The sequence below is a fragment of the Talpa europaea genome (genome assembly GCF_964194135.1).
Source record: "Talpa europaea genome assembly, chromosome: 5".
NCBI classification, from domain to species: Eukaryota; Metazoa; Chordata; class Mammalia; order Eulipotyphla; family Talpidae; genus Talpa; species Talpa europaea.
Genome location: NC_140071.1, coordinates 117751225 through 117769258, shown reverse-complemented (window position 1 = coordinate 117769258; position 18034 = coordinate 117751225). Strand labels below are relative to the sequence as shown.

The 18034-nt window shown below is 35.6% G+C and overlaps 1 protein-coding gene across 1 annotated transcript in view; it reads right to left on the bottom strand.

The window, feature by feature from the left end:
- Positions 1 to 836: 836 nt before the first annotated feature.
- Positions 837 to 18034, bottom strand: part of GABRA2 (gamma-aminobutyric acid type A receptor subunit alpha2) — a gene marked incomplete at both ends in the record, with an annotated part of 108944 nt that continues 91746 nt past the window's right edge. The window contains 2 exons of the mRNA XM_084233493.1: positions 837 to 1133; positions 11848 to 12050. Of these exons, the coding sequence (XP_084089619.1) occupies positions 837 to 1133; positions 11848 to 12050 (500 nt within the window). The remainder of the gene's footprint in view (positions 1134 to 11847; positions 12051 to 18034) is intronic.

The window sequence follows — 18034 nt, the reverse complement described above, 5'->3', positions numbered from 1 at the left end:
ATTCCTTCTCCAGTCTCCAGCACCAAGAAAATTTAGCTGATCAATTTCAATACAACTCATACCTGGAAAGGGTAAGACACATTTGTCTTTTTTAATTTAAGGTAGTTTCCAATAATTAAAATAATCTGGAAGATTTCAATTATTATTCTCAAATAAAGTCTAATGCTAAAAGTGTAATGACCATGACATTCTGATAGTTTCTAAATTCTAGGTATAATTAACATCCTGTCAGGGGTGACTCATAATTATTTGAGCTTATCATGCTGTTATATGTACATGACTATAGTTACTATACAGAATAATTAAAAGCTGATTTCAAATGTCTAGTTTTTCTTCTGATGTGTGCCAAGCTTCCAATTACACTAGCAGGGATTCTGGCACTCAGGAAGGGAGCTGATGATGCAGATATGAGATTATGGTATTTAGAGTTTATCTCAGAATGAGGACGTTATTTTACATTACAGTTAGGCAATAGTGAAAAACACTCCTGCCTAAGACCTAAGACAAAAGGATCCCTGAAGGGTGATAGAGGATCCCCATTTTCATCAGTGTTGCAAGAATAGGAAATAAGTCAGGTCATTTGAAATTCACTTTTAACCAGGTCTTAGGGTTAAGGTTTTAAAAAAGGCAATGGCTCTTTTGGCATTGGTACTTTCTGTCTGCAGTTCCACGAGTTAGCAAATGCGCGTCTCCATTAGAGGGCTACTGGTGAGCTAGATTGCTATATACACACTGTACATGTTGGTTCACAAATTAGCAGTTATTAGTCAGACTGTACAGAGCAAAACAAATGAAGTTTAATGTTGCTTTACATCCCCAAGGTAACTGTGTAAGGTTCAAGGACTGACCCCTAATACAGGTTCCCTGTTTAAATACGTAGCCCAATAAACTAAATTAAATGTACCAAACAAAACTGGGAAAACTATTCTAGACATTCTGTCAATTTTGCTGACACTGTTGAAGGTTTTCTTGGCTTCAGCTGGCTTGTTTTCTGGCTTCTTGTTGGGTTCTGGCGTGGTTGCACTCTTCGAGATGGTGGAGAGAACCGGATCTTTTGAAAGACTCGGGGCATAATTGGCAACAGCCACGGCATAAGCATTGTTCTGGATCATGACAGAAGATTTTTCTTTTTTCTATTGAAAAATACAAGAATTAATAGAATGTGGGTTGGGCCTGCTGCTTAACATTTTTAAAACTCCATTTAAAATTCTGAAAAAAAGGTATTTTCATAAACATCATTATCTATTAGAAAGAAGACATTCAGGGAAATAAATAAAAGGAATTAACTAAGTCCTAAAACCATGAGGGCAAGGAAACACCCAGGATAAAATTAATGGTATCATTTTCCTGGAGAACCATTTTCTGGTGTCCAGATGAAAAATAAACAATAATAAATAAAACAAATAAATGGTACAACATTTTTTACTCTTACAAATCACTCAAATATTTTGTGAAATGAATGAACAGATGAATAAGTGAAATGTAGAAATATTCCAACAAGATCAACAGTCATCTATAATAAATAATTTTAAGAAATTTAACTTGATAACAGATTTTCTCTCATTCATGTAATTATCATACATCAAGGTTTTACTCACATGGGGGGAAATTATAACCATACACAGATGGCAATGTAATATATGCTAAAAACATAGAAGAAAGTTGAAATACCAACTCTGGGATTTTTGCTTAGTTCATCCACACTGTGTTCCTCTTTATAATCCCCAGTTCAGTTCTTACCCACTCTAGTCTGGGTCATTATTATGTCCCGCCTGGACCATGTGACTTTCTTTTGTGTTCCCCCAGTTTTGCTTAACATCATCCAATCTTTAGACATGCTACAGACACAGAGATAAATTGGATTATGGCATTGCTCTGCTGAAATCTTTCAAATATTATTTCATAGAACTTGCAATAAAATCAACACTCTTACCATGAGTTCTTTCTTCTGCTCATATCAGTTTGAGTAAAATAATTTCAGATTTTACAACACTTATTACCTTTTTGCTTTGATTAATCTTACCACAAAATACCTTGCCTCCATCCCATTTTTCACATGATCGATTCCCTCTCAAATTTTGATCTTGGTTTAAATGTCATTTTCTCAGAAAGACCTTCCCCAACAAAGCTACTCTACCTAATGTAGTTTCTGTTCTCACTGCATGCCCTTCCCTGGCATCCACTTTGTTTTCATCCTGGCATTTATGTGTAAATTCCTTCTTAAGCTGTGATTTGGTCAACATCTTCCTTTCTCATTAGAATATTTCTTCAATGAGTGTTGGTGCTAATTTCATCTTGTTCACCATTGAAATCTTATCAGTTAACATTATGCCTTCCAAGAGATAGGCTCAAAATATGTAGCTGAATTAATGTAACTTGGAAATAAAAATATTTACCTGCATTTCTATGCTAATATAAATGTACTGTTAGTTATCTATTTAGGTAACTAGGCTTTCCCATAGTATACAATATGACTTTGTTGTAATTATTCCCCTTTTTTAAAACTAGAAACTGAAGCAGGGAGAGGCTAAGGAATGTTCCCAAGGGCCAGATTCTCTATAAGCTCAATTTGATATCATTTTATATGGTGTTAGCTATAGCTGAAGAATTACAAACACTATATAATACATACTTTGTGGCAATGAGCCAACAATGAATTATCCTAAATAGTGAATAGTATAACTCTATGGATTTAGAGGATCAATTGGTTCGTAACAAAATTTCAAACATCTATTACTTTTTACTAAGAATTTTCAAAAAGACCAAGTAAAATAAGATAAGAAAGGGCCTCTGAAATCCCAGGAGTATATGAAAACAGGCCAGGATTCCCTGTACTTCACTAGTAGTGATAGAAATTCCAGATCTGGCTGGAATATAAAGGGAAAAAGGGTGAGGGATTACCATTTCTAACTTTATAAAAGTATAAAACAACATATCCTCAGTAATGACATGTATAATTCCTATGCCACAAATGGAGAGTAATCCCTAAGTGTATAACTGATAACAAGATGACAGCTAATGTCTTGAGCACTAAGAAATGTTAGGTTGAGTGTTAAGCCTGTGGGTATCAACTCTGACAAACTTCACTACTGGATAAGAAATAAATTTTATTATTAACCCCATCTTACAAATTCACAAATGGAAGTCAAAGAGATTTTGTGACGTGACATGACAACATCTGTTCCCTACCAAGTGATGTGTATGAATTCTAAACTCTGCTTTTAACACCATGCTATATGACCTTTTCTTTGAAGAAGCTCTTTTCCTGGGAATACTATTTCTTAAAATATCCCAACTGAAGTTTCTATCACTAAGTCAGTCTTCTAAAGGGAGATTTCCACAAAGTATGTACTGTATAGTGTTTATAGTGCTTCAACTCTACCTAACACCATATAAAATTAAATCAGATTGAATTTACAGAGAATTTGGCCCTTGGGAATGTTCCTTAGCTTCTCCTTGCTTCAGTTTGTAGTTTAAAAAAGGAAGAGAATCACAACAAAGTCATATTGATACTTTGGGAAAGCCTAATTAAATAATGTATATTTTAAACCACATCGAAAAGCAGTTTCTTAGTGGAGAGTAGTGACAGTTCTAACTATTAATAAGGAAGAGGGTAGAGAATGGTATACAAGAGTTAGAGTTATAATATTTTATAATTTTGAAAGAAAACATAAACATTGAGTGACAAAGCTCAAGGAAGGTTTTGTGGATAGGAATATTTAAGTTAGATCAGGAATTATAGTATAGGGCTCAGAAATTTAGACAAAGAAATATAAAATACAAATGCCTCTTATTGCAAGAATAGTCTGCAGATTGAAACTGTACTGACTCTTACAAACACCTTCCTGCCAACACCAACTTGAATAACCTTTAATGCACAGTCAATTCTAAAAATACTTAACAAATTCTAGAGCAGAAGTACTAACAAATCAGAACAAATACTCTGACTAAAATGCATAGATAACAGTTATAAAAATAACCAGAAGTATTGTGCCAGCATGCACTAGTCAAATATCAGTCCTGCATATTTGTATATTGGTATTTCTTGTTTTATTCCAACATTGTGAGCACCATAATAAACAGCAATAAAATTAAGTACAAAATATTTTTGTGACTTTTGCTGACTTAGTTTCATCTTATTTTTTCAACGTTAAAGTTTGTCCTCAATTTCTCAATATAAGTATGAAATTCTAAAGCAGACTTCACACTTTGGAAAGTCATGAATTGGCTTCCAAATACTCCCTTAGAACTTGGAGATGTGACTATTTTTAGATGCAGTGGCAAGCAAAGTGCAACAGCCATGAGTACAATCTTCAGTCAAAACCCAGAGTTTGGCACCTATGATTTCTTACCAATTCATTGAAGGTAGGGCAGGGTACCCCCAGCTGCCAGACCTTCTTAATTCATAGTGATAGCTCAGTCAAGCTTTTCTGGCTCAGCATTTTACAAAGTCTCATTTTAAAAGAGTAAAGAACTCCCCTTAGTTCATTTGAAAATAATTACCTACTACAAATCTATGAAGCAATTTATTCCTATCTGTATAAGATTAAAATTATATGTATAGAGAAAAATATTTTTGAATTCATAACAAATTTACAATTCTAAGATCCATTAAAGAAGAGTACACATTAAATCCATATAATGTATTCTATTACTATTCGTTATGAGACATAGGTCTGCTATGAGGGTATCCAAAGAATATCTGAATGCTAGGCCATTACTAGAAGATATTACCTTGTCTGATTCATTACTGACTACAATTAAAAGAACCCAATTAAAACATACATGTTATAAAATTTTCTCAGTAACTCTAGGTTTATACTAGAACTATGAAAATAAATAGTCCAATTCAATATTTGTTATTTCACTATTTGAATTAGTATTTACTGCTATGAAGTACTTTTTAGAATATTCATGTCCTTAAATATTTTGTTTCTTTTAAGAACTAGGCAAACCCAATTTAAAAAAAACCCAATTTCCCAAAATTTAATCTTATTCTGTACTTCTTATTAAGGCTGTGAGGTTGGTCACTTTCAAAACATAAGGTCAGGCATGGGTAAAAATATAAGTGAAGAAAATAATGTTAGATGTGAAGAATAAAACCAAATGGAAGGAGAATGACAGAAACAAAGGCACAGAGTCTCTATTATTTCCTACAATTTTAAGTGACTCTTTTGCTTTCTATATAGATGACTGATAACATATCTCTCATCAGAATTTTAGCCTGTATTCTCTAAGCTGTGCATAATACTACAATTGAGCCAGGAACTGGGAATCAATCCACACTGGTCCCCAATCACAAACATAACATACAGACTGGGTCAGCTCAGAGTACCAACTACTTGAGATATCACTTCCTATTACTATAAGTCTGTCTTCCATGTTTTTCTTCACAACACACTGGTGCTTTTCTCTGTAATTGTACTTATTCCTTTTTTTAACTTCTTTCCCCCCTCTCTTGATTACCAGCTCAATGAATGGATAGACTTCTATTTATATCTTATTTCATAATTTATGTTCATGCATTCTTTTGGTAAGCTGCCTGAAAATGCTTTTGGAACAAGGCAGAATGTTCAAAATGCAAATAAATGAATAAAAGCACTTGAAATTTGATGTTTTCTGTGAAATGCATGGAGTGAATCACAAAATAATAGTACATTTGGTGTTAGTTCAGTTACTATGTTGCTATGTCTGTGATTTTAGTAATTTAGTATCTATTGTATTTCCAGAGAACTATATGCTTCTCTTGGGTAGCTTAGAAACCTGACTCACATTTAAAATGTAAACAATCTCAAGCAAGTCATTTATTTTTTAATTTAATTCAAATAAACTGTGTGTCAAATGATATGCTATGTAATGGTAAAGATGACAGATAAGACAAAACTATTACTCTCTCAGAACATATTGGAATAGAGTTAGAAGCCAATTTATTTACAATAAATGTATAATTTAATGAGGTTACATAAAATGGATTTGTTGCAGGTATAGTTGAAATTATATTTTATGGCAATTAGATTATTTTGAAAAGTTCCAGGATTAAATAAAATTAGATGATTTTGAGCAGTAAGAATTCATCAGGCAGGTAGGAAGGGAAGAGCACCTTAGCAAGAACATTAGTACATCTATTGTCATGAGATGGACAGAGGCAAGTATGCTTGGAGATGTTAGTGATGGCTAGAGGAACGTAAGCATGGATTTTCGATCTGTGTTCAATCTTCAGTACACCACTTATTTGGTAATGTGATCCTGAACAAGTAACTTTACTTCAGCAATAGTACATTTACTCATTTCTAAAATGAATATATTCTTATGCACATAGTAGTATGTTCAGAATAAAATTTTAAAATCATTCTTATTATGTATCATGCTGGAAGTACATGAGAAAGCCATATTAGCTGAGCACCTTGAAGAGATGCCTTCAACTATTCACTAAAGAACAAATTAACTAATTAGATTTCTGTTTTAGAAAGATAACTCTCATAGTAAAAGGTGGATTAGAGAAAGACATGGTTGAAGATGAAGAGGAATAAAGAGGTCCAAAGTAAAGAGAGATGTTCAGGGCATAATATATGTATACAGGTAAGAGAATGGACATGATTTGATGACTGACTAAATGTTAAGGGATACTTAACATTTGTTGATGTTAAGATTAAGTTTTTCCATTAACTGAGGTACAGATGAACAGAAATAGGAGTGGGCAGGGAGAAGATATAAAATCATAAAAATATGCAAATTATAAATATATAAAATTATGAAACTTGAGAGGTTTTTTTTGCTTGATGCTTATTATCTTTTTTAAAAATATGCATATTGAGATATTATATTCATATAGAAATGCCCAGAGAACAGGGTGCATGTATGAAATTGGAAATTCAAAGAAAGATATGGGATGCAGTTGTAGATAGCATATTCTGGAAGGTAATAAAGCATAAGTGATATGTTTGATTTGGTTCTACTTCATTAAATTTATATTATTGACCATGTAATATAATAAGATACTGAGCAAAAAGGCTAAGAATAAATGATTTATTAAGATTAACAGTCATTGTTATCATTATCAGTGAAGAAGCTGAGATATAAATATGCGATTACAAACTGATAAAGATTCAAGTATTAAATAAGATATTATCGACATTTATAATGGAGCCTAATTATTAGGAGTGGGAGCAATGGTTCAGAAATTTCCTGAGGATTGCTAACTATACTGGGGATAATTAGGGACTTCTGGTTGGGGACAGTCTTTTTAGTGTTTCAAACATTCCTACAAATAATTTTCAGTAAAATCCTTAAACTACAAATCACACTGTGAATAGTAGAATTAAAAACAACAGTAAAGAAAGCTGAGAGACTGTTTTGGTGATAAACAAGAGCAGATGCCAGGGAGGTTAGATTCAATGTGAAAATGAAGAGAGAATTACAAAGAATAGAATGAATAGTGGCAGCTGCCAAGATTTAAGAAGAAGGAAGCTGATATTTTGAGACCAAATCTAAAGAGGAAAAGAAGAGAAAAACTTGCTGAAATAGAGTTCTTCGACATAACAGTATTTAATGGATTCAATGGTGCTCCCTTGAGAAAAATAGAAAATTATTATCTGATAAGAAAATGTGGAAGTTATTGGTGTCCTTCAGTTACAGAACAATAAATGGAGAGGAAATAAGATTACCAAGAGTTGAGATTAAATTGAATGTGAGAACACAGTGTTATAAGCAATGCTTTCAACAAACTTGTATGGTGAAAAAGGGTGTAGACTTTGAGGATGAAGTCTTATGGTGACAGGATCTGGAGAGAGTTTGTCTTTGATTTTATGGTAAATTAAGTATAATTCACATAAGCACTTTCATAAATTGAAAGGAAGGAAGCAGGGCCTCCCCTGGTGGTGCAGCGGTTGAGCGCTGGGCTGCGAAGCTGCCCATAGCCTCTGCAGCGCCGGTTCAATCCCCGGCCACTGGCGAGGGTCCCACATGGCGCGCAGACCTCTCCTGCCGTCCGCTGCTCCCCTCAGCAGTGTATTTCGTCACTCTGCCTGTTCTGTTCTCCGCTCTGGCTCTGGTGAATTCTCTCACCCTCCCGCACTTCTGACTGTACCCAGTGCTTGTATAAACAAACAAACAAATAAATAAATCTTTAAAAAAAAAAAAAAAAAGAAAAAGAAAGGAAGGAAGCAGTTGAAAAGAACTTAATGCTTTTGAAGAAATAAACACAGAAACTAATAACTGATGGATCAAAGTTTTGAAAGGAACAGAAAGGAAAGGGAGCCAGTGTTGAGGTGGAAGAGTCAGTCTTAGGCAAATAGAGGAACACTGGGTTGTGGGGTGGTTCCCGAAGAACTGGGGAGATTGCATAAATTGGTAATTTTGTGGATCAAAGTGCATAAAAAATCTGGAGTTGCATCACTTAATTCAGAATAATAAGATTTTGTTGCTAATTTCACACTGGAGGTTAAATAGAAGTAGTAGAAGTCATCCAAGGTTATCGAACAAGATAGGCTTTGTCTTCGAATTGAGGGCTCAATGCAAAACTAACTTTAAATATCACCAGAATACAAGCTACAGGTAAACTCTAATTAAATATTTTTAGATAAATAATATTGAGTGATTATTCTTTTTTTTTTAAGATTTATTTATTTATTTATACAAGCACTGGGTACAGTCAGAAGCGCGGGGGGGGGGGGGGTGAGAGAATTCACCAGAGCCAGAGCGGGGAGCAGAGCAGGCAGAAGGACAGAAGTACACTGCTGAGGGGAGCAGTGGGTGGCAGGAGAGGTCTGCACGCCATACGGGATCCTCCTCCGGTGGCCGGGGAGCAACTGGGAATCGAACCAGCACTGCAGAGGCTGCGGGCAGCTTCACAACCCATCGCTCAACCGCTGCGCCACCGGGGAGGCCCTGAGTAATTATTCTTATGAGCTAAATTCCTTGCCAGCCTATAAATTTTTCAGAACTTTTCATATGTTTTTTGAAAGTGACAGATTCTTTCATTGTATGTACTCATGTTAACTAAGTTTACAAGTAGAGGACTTCTACTAGTCTGGTTAAACTGAGAGAACACCAATATGTCCCCAGGATAAAAACTCTACTTCAATAAAATTTTTGTTTTTGACTTAAAAATTGAATTTAAAGAAAACTAAATCAGAAATAGACTGCACTGAAATAATCTACTTGGTTTTCTTTTACATCTAAGTTCCATGTTGTTTTCTAAGGTAAGTTTAAGAAATAGCTCCTAAAACTCACTTGAATCATGAATGGAATTGAGTGCCCATTTACAAATTTAACACTGCAAAGTTTGTTTTGTTTTTCATTTTTTATTTTTTATTTATACAAGCACTGGGTACAGTCAGAAGCCCGGGAGGGTGAGAGAATTCACCAGAGACAGAGCGGGGAACAGAACAGGCCAACTGACGAAACACACAGGAGAGGTCTGCCTCGCCAGTGGCCTGGCAGCCGGGATCGAGCTCAGCGCTCAACCACTGCACCGCCAGGAGAGGTCCACTGCAAAGTTTTAAAAAGTCTTTCCAAGAAGGCACAGAAGTCCTCTCATCAGCATCATTACATACCAGATTTAATATCAGAAACTAATAATTCTTTCATTCAGTAGGTATTTCTGACTGCCTACTAATGCCAGACATTGTGGTATGAAAAGTGAATAAAAACAAGCAATGTGTCTATTATAATCTTTATTTTAATATAACTACTAGAACTGAAATAATACAGTGTTACTTTTCTTAGAACATCAATGATATTGAAGTAAATTTACCTTTACTATTGTCATTTGACATGTGGATAGACTTAAGTTCAGCATTTTTAGTACTAGGTTATAGTTTTTAGAATGATTTAGAGGTACTTTTATTTTCCATGATTAAAGACTGTGAAGGCATATTATTTAATATACCAAATCACAATATAACTTTGACTGGCACCCTCATAAAATTAAAAAAAAAATCTTTCAATAAATGTCCATATGGGCATTTATACTGCAACTGCAAACCATTATTTAACTTTTGTGACATAATTACAAGGGATTAGCTAGCAGTTTACCTTCAAAAAGTGTTAGCGTGCAACTGGATGGGCAACTAATATTGTTAAAAAGAGTAATTGTATAGGTAGTAATGATTAAGGAATGTATACATAGGGAAAGAAAGCATAATTCAACAATAAACTGAAATTTAAAAGTTGAAATAACCCAGAAGCTAAACATAGAAAATTAATCAAATTCCTTATTTGTTCTTGACTGTTAGTATGCAAAAAAATAACATGCAAAATTAAATACACTATCATTCATTAAAACTTCTTATACTTTACAAAATTAAGGAAAAAAAGAGAAAAGCTTTTAAACTACAGAATTAACTGTTTGGGTGTTTCAAGTGTAATATGGTTATAGAATGAGAAAAAAAATATCCAAATAATTGAAAAGGAAACAAAATCAGCAAGTATGTAATTCCAAATTTAATGGAAGGATTACTTAGGTACCTCCTCTAAGTTCAACTGTTTTTCTATTAAGAATGCTTTATGGTGGGGCCTCCCTGATGGTGCAGGTGGTTGAGTGCCGCACTGTGAAGCTGTCTGCAGCCTCTGCAGCGTGGGTTCGATCCCGGCCAGGCGACGAGAATCCCACATGGCGAAGCAGACCTCTCCTGTGTCGCCCACTGCTCCCTTTAGCAGTGTATTTCATCAGTCTGCCTGTTCTGTTCCCTGCTCTGTCTCTGGTGAATCCTCTCACCCTCCCATACTTCTGGCCTATACCCCAGTTCTTGTATAAATAAATAAATCTTAAAAAAAAAAAAAAAAGAATGCTTTATGGGTTGTCTCAGCACTATCACCACTGCAGTCTGAGTTCGATCCCCGGCCAGGGAGCTAACCCACGTGGCACAGCAGATCTCACCTGTCTCGCCTGGTGTTCCTCTTAGCAGTAAATTGCAGTAAACCTACCTGTTTTGCACCCCACTCTGTCTCTAGTGAATCCTCTCACCCCCCATCCCAGCACCTCTGGCCTGTATCCCAGTTCTTCTACACAAAAAAAGAAGTGCTGCTTTATATCTCATTGTGATATAACCAGTCTCCTCTTAATGCAGATAATTAATAATGTATAGAATAAGAAAAGAATACCGACTGTATCAATGTACAAACCTCTCACCAGCTTGAAACCTAAAAAAATCAACACCAATAATGCCCAAATATATTAATCTGAAAAACAAATAATTTTTATCTTCAAGACAACTTGAACAACTTAAAACTTCTTAGTTGTCTAGCACCTACCTACTCCATACAACATGGGAAAGTCACAGTGCTACTTGGGCTTTGATAGCAAAACCACAGAGCAATTCAACTCACTGATAGGTTTGAAATTCATAACATGTAAAACTTAATGCCACTTTCTTTTCCAAAACTGTTTATTATATAGCAGTATGGTGTTTAAGAGCTTGAACTTAATGGTCAGACAGATTAGGGTTAATGGATAATTTATTAACTAGTTGTGTGAGCTTAGGAAAATAAATAAATTGACTATACCTCAGCTACTTCATCAGAAAAAGAAAATGAGAATTAAAAGACACCCTACTTAGAATATTGTAAAGAGTACCTGAGAGCAATGTAAAAGCTTAGCACAGTGCCTGACACCAGACCCTAGGAAGTGGTTTTAACAGAAGTAATACTAATAAAAGCACTCCTGGAGAATTTCAAGCAGGAGCACACTTTAAAAGAAAACCATGATATTCATATATATTATATGTATATGTAATACATGTCATTTAGATTTGAATGTTCCAATCAATTTTTAGGATTGTTATCTGTTACCAACTAAATATGTTAGAGGAGTTTCTTAATCATGGTGAGAAGTAAGTCTTCACTTACCTTGTCATTTACTACACTCTTTCCATCCCAAGCCCATCCTCTTTTGGTGAAGTAATTAACTGTTGCAAATTCAATGAGGGCAGAGAATACAAATGCATAACAAACAGCAATGAACCAGTCCATGGCAGTTGCATAAGCCACTTTGGGGAGTGAGTTCCTAGCACTGATGCTTAGAGTTGTCATTGTTAGAACCGTTGTTACCCCTGCAGGGGAGAAGATAGGGACCAAAAACATTAACGTTAACAGCACAGCAATTGAAGTATTTTTTTTCCCTTTTTTAAAAAGCCATTTTTAGTGTCATTTTTACCCTATTAAAAGAAAACAAAACATGGATGGTGCTGGAAGGGATCATGCTCAGCCAAATAAGCCAGAAAGAAAAAGAAAAATACTGGATGGTCTCACTCATAGCAGGAATCTAGAAAACTTAAATAAGGGACCAGGAAAAAGAATAACTATAAGAAAGTAAAAATCAAAATCAACAAACAACTATGAACCAGAGACACTTTATTGGGGGGGGGTCAAAATAAGGGGGTCGCAATTGTATGGGGAATATAAAAATAAAAAAAAATTATATAAAAAAAATAAAAGAAAACAAAAACAATAAAGAGAAAAATACTGGAAGAACACAGTGCAAAATTAATTATCAAAAATGGTAATTATATTTCTTGAAGCAATGACTCTGAAATGCTTTCAGTTTTCATTTTTGTTTATAGAAATCTATCTTTGCTATCAATTAGGGTATAGGTTAAAAGTTTGGTAAGATTTAAGTAAAATTTCCTATAAGAAAAAGTAGGCACTTCAAATTGACCCATTGATTATCATCATTATCTTTATAAATTCTACAAAAGTCTCACATTAGTTTGTTCATCATTTATTTGAATTATGCTAAAAGACTGGACCAATCATCCACACCAGTGATCATGATGAAAACTTGATTAATAATTTCTTCATTCAAAGTACAGCTACCTAAGTATAAAATCAATTCTGAATTGCTTAGCATCATGACATCATAATTTCTTTCATAATGAAGCTTAGAATCAATACAAAATAAAACAAGCAACTAAAATCAAAAGCTTATAAAATGTCAGTCACAATTTTTAGAATAATATATACTTCTGTTTGTTTAAAAAATAAGCTGGTTCTTTTCATTGTAAATCTTCTCTGTCAGTAGTTAAGGAAGTCATAATAGTTAAGTAAAAAGCAATAGACCAACCCATGAGTTCTAATATGAGTAGACAAAATGTCTATAATGACCTGTTTTATAGGAGATTTGATGTAAGCTTAATTATATACATAGGGGATATATTAAATTAGAAGAGATTTTAAAATCTTAGGGAAGTATTCAAATTTTGAGGATTTTGTATTGACTTTTTTCATTCCTTTAGAATAAAGCAACTTTGGGCCTCCCCAGTGGCGCAGCGGTTGAGCGCTGGGTTGCGAAGCTGCCTGCAGCCTCTGCAGCGCTGGTTCGATCCCAGCTGCTCCCCAGCCACTGGAGGAGGGTCCCACATGGCATACAGACTTCTCCTGCTGCCTGCTGCTCCCCTCAGCAGTGTACTTCGGTCCTTCTGCCTGCTCTGCTCCCCGCTCTGGCTCTGGTGAATTCTCTCACCCTCCCGCACTTCTGACTGTACCCAGTGCTTGTATAAATAAATAAATAAATCTTTAAAAAAATGCTTTAGAATAAAGCAACTTTAAAAAATATAGAGTTAGTAATTTAAAATAGTGAAATTCTATTAATCATGAGTTAGTCACCCAGGAATATGATAGTAGTAGTAGGAACAAAGGTAAATGTATAAATTAAGTTCACAGTTGCTGAGTCTATATTAGAACACATAGACAGAAACACATGGGGTTTCTATGTGCCAAATTAGGAGAGGTTTTAAATTGTAAAGGTATTTTTTTAAGATTTATTTATTTATGCATTCAAGAACTGGGGTACAAGCCAGAGGTGTGGAGGGGTGAGAAGGGTCACCAGAGACAGAGTGGGGAACAGAACAGGTGGACTGACTGAAATACACTGCTGAGGAGAGCAGCGGGTGAGACAGGAGAGGTCTGCTGTGCCATGTGGGTCAGCTGCGCCATGTGGGTCAGCTCCCTGGCTAGGGATCAAACTTGTGCTGCAGGGGCTGCAGATAGCTTCAGAGTGCTGTGTCTTATCACCTCCGCCACCAAGGAGGTCCCTGTAAAGGTATTTTCTACTGAGAATATGACAAAGGAGAATAATTAAATAGAATATAAGAGACACACCCATACAAACATACAAACCACAACTGTATCTCTCACACACACACACACAAAATGCAAGATAGCAAAACAAATGACAAATCAATATGAAAATATACTTATCTTCACTGACAATCAAGGGGCTACAGTGATAGTGAGAAAACTTTAAAACAAGATTACCAGAAAAGTGGGGATTTAGAGCACTACTTTCCAAAAATAACTCTTAGGCTTTGAGAAAAATATAGTGGCTACCAGATTTGAAGGGGAAAAAGAGGGGAAGAATCAATCCATTGGTCAATTGATGGTGTGTGTGGTGAGGTATACACACACATCACCTGTGAAGCTGCACAACCAAAACTTACATAGTACTGTAAAGCAAAGTTAATGAAGTTTTATTAAAAAATAATTTATGAAGGGAAGAGAAAAAAGAAAAATACAATAATGCTTTTCAGTAGTGTTGAGTTGCCAAATGAATTATTGTATATAAAGCAGTGTCTCTATTATGGATTCCTGAATAATGTGAGGAAAAATATCACCCTGAAAGCAAAGTCAAGAAATTTAAAATGGAAAGATGAAATAAAACCCTCTTTATCTCTGTCAAATGTTTATGTGTAAGTATTTGTGGTTGGGAATGTGAGAAAGTCAGGAAGGAACAATTTCAGAAACTAAACAAACAGATACAAAAACTGCAATAAAACAGAAATGTAAAATTGTTTGATACCACCTACTGGTTACTGTTAGAAATGACAGAAACAACAAACATTTTGACAGTAAAAGTATTTGTTTCATTTTTTCCCCCTTCAGTCCAATGGGCAAAGCAATATTCTCCTCCCCGCTTCCAAAAAACCCCTAAACATTTATAAATACAATATAGTGTACTCTGAAAGGTTGCAATTTTATCTGATTCTGCTTTTGAGTTCACAATTTTAATTCACAACTTTACAACTATATATGATTAAAAACATCAAATCTATGTGCTAGGAGACAGAAATCACAATTAAGATAACGCAGTTTGGTCATAAAACCCAATTAACCCAAATTCCATTAATTTAAACTTTGTGAGAATTTAGACACTTTCATGATCTGTAAAATACTGCTGGAAAGATCAGTTATGGTTTGGACAACACTGTGAGGAAATTACAACCTTTACCTGAATATATTGTGGATTTAATAAATGTAAAAGCTGATATCCTGTTTCCCAAACCCTTTTCTTCCTGAATTCCTCTCAGTGGCAGCCTCCTACAAGTTAAAGAATGCTGTTTTTTGTATTTTGTCAGTATGGGCAATTTATTGATCTGGGTATCATACTGTTTCCTATATCTAAAATCATTTCCCTATCACTTATCCCTCTCTCTATTAATTAGCTAATTTCTATCCCATTTTTTAATAAATCAATGATTGCCTATTAAATGCCAGGTGTTTTTGTATACTCTGGAGACATACCAATTAACAAAATAACAAAGGCTCCTGCACCCCAGAGTGCACATTCTCCTAATGTTGATGCTTCAGTACACACAGCCCAGCTCGTACATTCTGCAGGTCATATGCAGGCCTCTATTATGTCCTTTATGAATATTCTGCTGGTTTACATGGTTGCATACTTCAGAATATTATAAAGTGTTTGTCTTCTCTTCAAAAATTTAAAAGGTGCCTAGTAGAAGGTAAGATATTATTACATAATTTTTAAATTAATTAATATTTGTTGAAACTACTCTTGCAAATGATCTATAATCAGTAAGTACTCGTTTATTAGGCTATTTGTGAGAAATTTATTCCTTCTTTTATGATACAGCTGTTAGGGGGGAAAGGCGGTCCCAAAGCAAATTCCATAAAGGCTTTGTGGACCCCACCCCCACCCCAGGTCAAAGCCAAAGACACTGGGAACTCCAAATCCCATCACCACCAAAGGGAAGGTGGCTGGGACCTGAGGGTGGGGTTAAGCAGCCAGGTGGATACAAAAGGCAGACACGTGGGCTTTGGGGGCGCTCCATTTTTGGGCTCTCGGCCAGCTCGGAGCGTCAGGCCAGCTCTGAGAGTGACTTTGGGTTTCCACCTGGCTGCTTAACCCCACCCTCAGGTCCCAGCCACCTTCCCTTTGGTGGTGATGGGATTTGGAGTTCCCAGTGTCTTTGGCTTTGACCTGGGGTGGGGGTGGAGTCCACAAAGCCTGTATGGAATTTGCTTTGGGACCGCCTTTCCCCCCTAACACAGCCATGAATTCAGTTCCCACTTTGTGCTAGGCACTTTGGATCTATGATTGGAATGTGAGTGAAACAAAGTAAGCATTCTATATTTTTTTTAAAAAAGAGCAAAGTACCTTAGTATACCAACTGCACAAGGTCTATGAGAACCTATAATTATGTGATATACCTACACTGGGAGTTAGTTAAGGTTTTCTTCCCTAAGGAAATAAAGAGACAAACTAAAGGAGTCACTGGACAAGGAAAAATAATACTAGGCCAAGAACAAAGTATGTGCAGATGCCCAGGGACATGCAATTTAAGAGGAATAAGAAGATGACTGCTGTGGATTCCCCAGCCCCCATGTTCTGGGGTATTGTCTTGGTGCCCAGAGTTCCTGCTGGTCAAGCAGGGTGCCTCTCACCAGGACAAAAGTTTTGGTATGAGTATAGCTGCTGAAAACAGCAGGTAAACATTAGAGCCAGATTAGCATAACCAGCTAGACCACCTTGACAGGAAGTTAATTGTAAACAGGGACTAGAGATAGGATGTTTTGATCAGCAACAACAATGGAGCTCCCCTGACAATAGCCCCTATTCAGTCCCCCTAGCTTGTGCCAGACAATTATGTATCCCCAATATACATCCCCACCACATACAGAGTATTATGCATTCCTAATCCACATCCCAACAGGCACATTCCACCACCTATTTGCCCACCTTCCTTTAATCTGATACCCAATAAATGAGAGACAAGCCAGGAAAATAGGCACTGCATCTAAAGAGATGCAAGCCCCTCTGTGTCTCTCTCACTCTACTTGGACTTTTAGTTGTCTTTGTCTAACACCACTCCCTATACTGCTGCTCCTGGAGGTGAAGCCTGTGAGGTGGAAAGGCAGAAAGGATTTTATGGAAGGAAATGAAGCCAGAGAAGCAAGAAAGGAGCCAGACTATTCCAGGTCTGTTAAAGTGTTAAGGTGGTTAGAATTTCTTTTCCAGAGCAATGGGAAACCATTACAGAGTTTATTTTAAAAGGGTAGTGACATGATCAGTATTTCTTGTTTGAAACATTACTTTGGCTGTGGTTGCTCTGTAGGTGGTTGTTTTGTTCATCTATGGTCTTTAACATTTTCTCCTTGCCTTTGGTTTACATAAATGTGTGACTATGATGACGAGGTGAATTTGGTTTTTTGGTATTCTTTTTGTATTTATCTGCTTGGTATTCTTCGAGCTTTCTGGAACTGTGGTTTAGTGTCTGTAATTAACATTTGGTAAGTTCTCAGCCATTGTTGCCTCTATTTCCTCTTCTGTTCTGTTCTTTTTCTCCTGATATTCCAAATGAGTATGTTACACCTGTTGAAAAATGTAGCATAGTTCATGGATATTTTGTTCTGTTTTGTTTTTATTCACTTTTTTCCTGCCTGAATTTTACTTCAGAAAATTACTAAGGAGATATATACAAACTCACTGATTCATTTCTCAGTCATGTCAAGTTTATTGATAAGTCCATTAAAGGCATTCTCCCTGTCACTCTTTTTTATTTGTCATTCCTTTTGATCACTTGAATTTCCATCTCTCTGCTTACATTAACCATCTCTTCTTGCACGCTGTTTGTTTTTCCCAAGGGAGAAATTAACATATCAATCATAGCTATTTTAAATTCTTTGTCCAATAATCCCAACATCTATGTCATATCTGGCGCTGTTGTTTGCTTTTATTCTCCTGTGTTTTATTTTTGTTTTATATTTTTCCTTATGGCAGGCTTTCTAATTTTTTGTTGAA